The sequence below is a fragment of the Sinocyclocheilus anshuiensis genome, unplaced genomic scaffold (assembly GCF_001515605.1).
Source record: "Sinocyclocheilus anshuiensis isolate Anshui unplaced genomic scaffold, SAMN03320099.WGS_v1.1 scaffold890, whole genome shotgun sequence".
Taxonomy (NCBI): Eukaryota; Metazoa; Chordata; class Actinopteri; order Cypriniformes; family Cyprinidae; genus Sinocyclocheilus; species Sinocyclocheilus anshuiensis.
In genome coordinates this window covers 663,006-668,512 of record NW_015537986.1, presented here as the reverse complement: position 1 = coordinate 668,512, position 5,507 = coordinate 663,006, and the positions used below count along the sequence as shown (strand labels likewise).

General features: G+C 37.2%; 1 protein-coding gene across 2 annotated transcripts in view; it reads left to right on the top strand.

Annotated features, from left to right (window-relative positions):
• The window catches only part of aclyb (ATP citrate lyase b), a 52,485-nt gene that overhangs the window by 38,397 nt on the left and 8,581 nt on the right, over window positions 1–5,507 (top strand). For both annotated transcript variants that reach the window (XM_016468785.1, XM_016468777.1), the window contains 5 exons: window positions 1,481–1,677; window positions 2,504–2,585; window positions 3,075–3,185; window positions 3,511–3,638; window positions 4,011–4,105. In XM_016468785.1, the coding sequence (XP_016324271.1) occupies window positions 1,481–1,677; window positions 2,504–2,585; window positions 3,075–3,185; window positions 3,511–3,638; window positions 4,011–4,105 (613 nt within the window). The remainder of the gene's footprint in view (window positions 1–1,480; window positions 1,678–2,503; window positions 2,586–3,074; window positions 3,186–3,510; window positions 3,639–4,010; window positions 4,106–5,507) is intronic.

Below are 5,507 nucleotides of genomic sequence, written 5' to 3'. Positions count from 1 at the left end.
CTTTGCCAAAATGCACCTTGAAGATTCTGAGGCAGATGAGACTAAAATTTAATTATCTGGCCTCAACACCAAACAATATGTCTGGCAGAAATCCAATACAGCTCACAATCCAAATAACAGCATTCCTACAGTAAAGCATTGAGGTGGTAAGATCCTGTTATGGGGGTGTCAGCAACTCTGAAGCAGCTGCATGAATTTATGCCAAAGAGTGGCCATTGTGTGCATGTGACAACATCAGAAATTCTCCACATATATGGCTTGTATGGGAGGGTTGCAAGAAAAAAGATACTCCTCAAGAAAGGCCACATGCAGTCACGACTGAGCTTTGCCAAAACAGGCCTTGAAGAATCTGAGGCCACATGGAAAAAGGTGTTATGGTCAGATGAGACTAAAATTGAATTATTTGGCCTCAACACCAAACCATATGTCTGGCGGAAATCCAATACAGCTCAACATCCAAATAACAGCATTCCTACAGTAAAGCATGGAGGTGGTGATATCCTGTTATGGGGTTGTTTCTCTGCAGCAGGGACTGGGGCACTTGTCAGGATAGAAGGAAAAATTGATGGGGCAAAATACTGTCAAATTCTTAAGGAAAATCTGCAGCTCTCCGCCAGAAAGTTGTCAATGGGAAGAAGGTTTACCTTCCAACATGACAATGACCCAAAGCACACAGAAAAACTGAGCACACAGTGGTTGAAGGAGAAAAAGGTGAATGTCCTTGCATGGCCTGTCAGAGCCCAGACTTAAACCCCACTGAAAATCTGTGGAATGACTTGAACACTGCAGTCCACAGATGGTCACCTTCAAATTTAACTGAACTTGAGCAGTTCTGCAAAGAAGAGTAGGCAAATATTGCAAAGTCTAGATGTGCAAAGTTAGTAGAGACAAATCACAACAGACTAAAGGCTGTAAAGCAAAAGGTGGTTCAACAAAATACTGACACAAGGGGTGATCCTTTTTCCAACTCAGTGATTCTGTTTTTTAATTTAATTTAATTTATTTTTTCTGACATGTTATATCTTTCACTTGGATGTTATAAGTTGCACTGATTAAATACAGCTGGATAAAACAAAAACCATGTCAGTCTTCATTTCAGGCTTCAAAGCAACAAAATGTGATTATTTTAAAGGGGGGTGATTCTCTTCTTTACCCACTGTAATTTGACTAATTAAAGAAAATAATGTCTGTAATGGTGTGTTACTCGCAAATGTTCCAATCAGAGTCTGAACATAACAATAGTCGTTCAGAGAACACTCAGATTAGTCTATTTATGAAAACTGGTAATTTTGCCATTGCAGTAACAGGGATCTAATGAGAATCACCACTGAAAATAATGAGTATTACAAACAAATTCAAAAGTCCATACAAACCGCCATGGGAGTATAGTAACATCTTTCATGGTCTTAAAATCTCTTTCATGGCTTGTCAATATTTGTTTTATTCATGAGATTTACTCAAGTACACTTATGTGTTATAGGTTGGCGGTATAAAGCCAGGCTGCTTTAAGATCGGGAACACAGGTGGGATGCTTGACAATATCCTGGCATCAAAGCTGTATAGACCGGGCAGTGTGGCATATGTGTCCCGCTCGGGAGGAATGTCCAATGAACTCAACAACATCATATCGCACACTACTGATGGAGTTTTTGAGGGAGTTGCTATTGGAGGAGACAGGTGACTAACAGAACATGTCTTGTGAACATAAGTGACTGACAACCCAAATAGCCAATCAGTTTGCTGCGATGAGAAGCCTTGTTGCCATCCACCATTTTTTTTAAAGCTTATTGTTTTTAAATCATACTGAACTGTAGGACACATACAAACCTTTCAACTGTGATTAAAAAAGTGTTCAGAGCACATGCATTTCGAATACTAGGTATCCAGAGTTGCTAGTTAATGGAGTTTTGTTCGTTATGTTACTGAAATCAGCCAAAAATCGCTGGATAGTTGTTCAATTGCTGACTTCATCTTATGTGTGGATTATTTTATTTTATTTGAAAAACAAAAGCATGCTAAATAGAATCCTGTGTGAATATCTGATTTAAACATCTCTGTTCTTTGATGAGTAATAATCTAACATGCAGCCAAAGTTAACTTTATTTTAAGAAAAACACAAAACACACACAATTTAGCCCTTTTTGCCTCTGCATTTTTTCCATTTGCATTTTGCATTCCTGTATTTTGATGTCAGTGTTTATGACAGTGCGACTGTCTTCTTGATACTTGTGTAGATTTCCCCTTATTTTATTTTTCTCATACATAACAATCTGATACAAAAGCTTATGCTTTCTGATTTTTGCTCAATGATAAACTATGATAAACTGCATTTGAAGTCATTTTGTTTGATGGAGTACCAGCTTTTGAAAAGCTCTGGATGTGGTTATGTAACTGCTATTGTAAGGTCAATTAGAGCAGGATACAGAAAATACTAATTATTAGTTAATTGAGCTAATAAACCAATCAACATCTAAGCTGGCTAATGTGCCGCTCTCGTCCACAGATTTCCTGGCTCTACATTCATGGAGCATGTGCTGAGATATCAGGACACTCCAGGAGTCAAGATGATTGTCGTGCTGGGAGAGGTGAGATGAGAAAGATTTGAGAGCTCCTGCTCAAGACATTTTCACATAAGACTGATATTTACATGTATTTGTATCAATAAATGCTCAAACTCCTCAGTTGTCTTGAATGGAGAGATGAGTGTGCAGCACTGTTTTATGTAAGATGAGAGTAATGCTTCATGTTTAAAGGTGGACTCAATTCTAAGAATTCATATTCATCAGCAAATGATTATCAAAAGCAAATGACAAGAACATGTTCAAAATCAAACAAGGTGTTGTAACCTTTTGCATTTTTTCTATATAATATAATTTTAAAAATGATCCTTTATTTATCTTTCAGATTAATCTCTGTAAAAATGGACAGATTTGTTAACGTGTTCGTGTATAATCTACTGGTGGTCAATTCTTTGACTGAATATTTTTTACCATAATTATATGACGGTAATATAAGCATTGAGTAATTTGCTAAGGCACTGTAATTCTATTTATAATATGTGTGCTGTCTTTTAGATTGGTGGCACAGAAGAGTATAACATCTGTCAGGGCATTGCAGACGGCAGAATCACTAAACCAGTCGTGTGCTGGTGTATTGGAACGTGTGCCACCATGTTCTCATCTGAGGTACATCCTTTTACATGGCTTTTGAGATACTTAATGCATATTGGCCCTGGTCAAACTGGCACTCTCAGCCCATTTGGTGGTCTTTCGAGTCCACACTTGTAATGCATAGGCAGGGCTCAAGAGCATAAAATGAAATAAGACACCCTATGGTCTTGTGGACTTAGTGGATATGCGCCAACAAAGGCACAAGTCCACATGAAGTGCTGCATTTGGGACAGGGCCATTGAATGTTATGGGAAATTTGTATGCTCTAGAACTGTTCAGTATGTGATAACCTAACTAGTGACAGCAGTAACATAGTATTGTGTTAATTTAAATGTTTTAGGTGCAGTTTGGCCATGCGGGAGCGTGTGCCAATCAAGCGTCAGAGACAGCTGTGGCCAAAAATCAAGCACTGCAGGAAGCAGGTGCATTTGTGCCCAATAGCTTTGATGAATTAGGTGATGTCATCAAGTGAGTAACAGAAATCAGAAGTATTCTGTCTAGAGGAAGTATAATATAACCTAAACACTACAATTTAAGTATTCAGGCCCTTTATTATTAAGTACGTTGTGTAGAATGGCTTTGGCAATATAAGGTTTTCACAGCTGTATTCTTAATCAGTAGGGGTGGACGATATACTAGTTGAAACGGCAAACTTGTAGAAATGTTTAACTATTGTATCTATTGCGGTTATGCCTTTATGTATCCTGCAGCACTGACTCTCCAGCACCGCAGCATACGAGCTCATATTTACCTGTGTTGTGAAAGCAAGTTTGTAGTCTGAATTGAGTTGAACAAACAGTGGAAGCATTAATAGTTTATTTTCTCTGTTGTGTTGGGAAGGTTTGTGTATGATGACCTTGTCGCAAAAGGAATCATTGTTCCAGCACAGGAAGTTCCTCCTCCTACCTTCCCAATGGATTACTCCTGGGCAAGAGTAAGACCTGTCCCCATTCCTTTACAGTGTGAAAGAGGATTGCATTATTTCTGAAACATTACAATATTCTGTAATCAGTGATTTGATCTGAATTCTCACTAGTGTTAAAACCCGATTCTTCTGTTTGTGGTATTATGATGTGTATGATGTGCTGCAGTACATCCTGTATTGTTGTGAATGGAATCTTATTTAGAATCAGTTTCATGTCACAAAAAAAATACTAAAATCATCATACTGAATGATTTTCATTATGTTTGATTCTGTGAACAATTCACAGATGAGGACAGAATACGGTACTAAAATACTCTGACAGTGTTTCCTGCAACACTGTTCAGTTGCTGCTTAATTGCGACAGAATCTACAATGCCATGCTAAAATAAATGACTGGGTTGTGAACTTGCTGTAAAATTCCTAAATAACTGTTAATTGAATAATTCAATTCCTTACAATTTCCAACCGAATATTTGAAAAATCCAAAAATTGTCTAGTGCAACTTCCTTCCCTTAACAGCAGTATGCATTCGTTCCTCCCTAAAACCCAAACTTAACATCAGAATCAGCACAATCGGTGATTGTTGTAAAATGCAGTTTTTACTGTTGCTAAATTGCGGGACATGTTTGATGATAAAACGTTTAAAGCACAATAATCCACGCAGGAGTCGCTGTTCCCCCAGGCTGAAATGTGTGCGCGCGCTCCAATACGGACCACAACTAGACAAGCACATCCAAGAAATCAAATACACACAAAATATGTCAAAATGGCCAGCTTGGAGAGTGTTCACTTAAACACAGTGTATGTCTTAAGTTGACATGAACAGTTGGGAGAAAATCCGATGTGTGTCAATATTGTCTTAAAGTGACAGCAGTGACTGGCGCTTGGGCCATCAATGTTAATCAAACAACAAAATGCAAAGAGAAAATCACTCGCAGCTCTCAATCTGAATAACGTTAGTTTAATAAGCATTAATCTATCAATTCATAAAGTAAAAACTATGCATTGTTCATTTACATTGAATTACTTCAGTAGATTTCTTTTGTAGGCTATATTACAAACAGTAATGTTAGTAGACCTTCATGGAAAAATTAAAGCACAGATTATTTCAGTTGTATCTTTGTTTTATTGTATTTGTCTTTGTTTTAATTTGTTTCGTTGTTCATTTTCTTACTGTATCTTATGTATATAAAACACAAAAAATGCCTGCACACTGGTGCATTTACAAATTGATGTTTATATTAATTTGATTAAATATTTATTTTACATTTCATATAAATATGAATATAAATTTCATGAATACAAAGCAATGTTAATTCCGCTCTTAAAATGTTTCACACACACACATACTATATATATGTGTGTGTGTGTGTGTGTGTGTGTGTGTGTGTGTGTGTGTGTGTGTGTGTGTG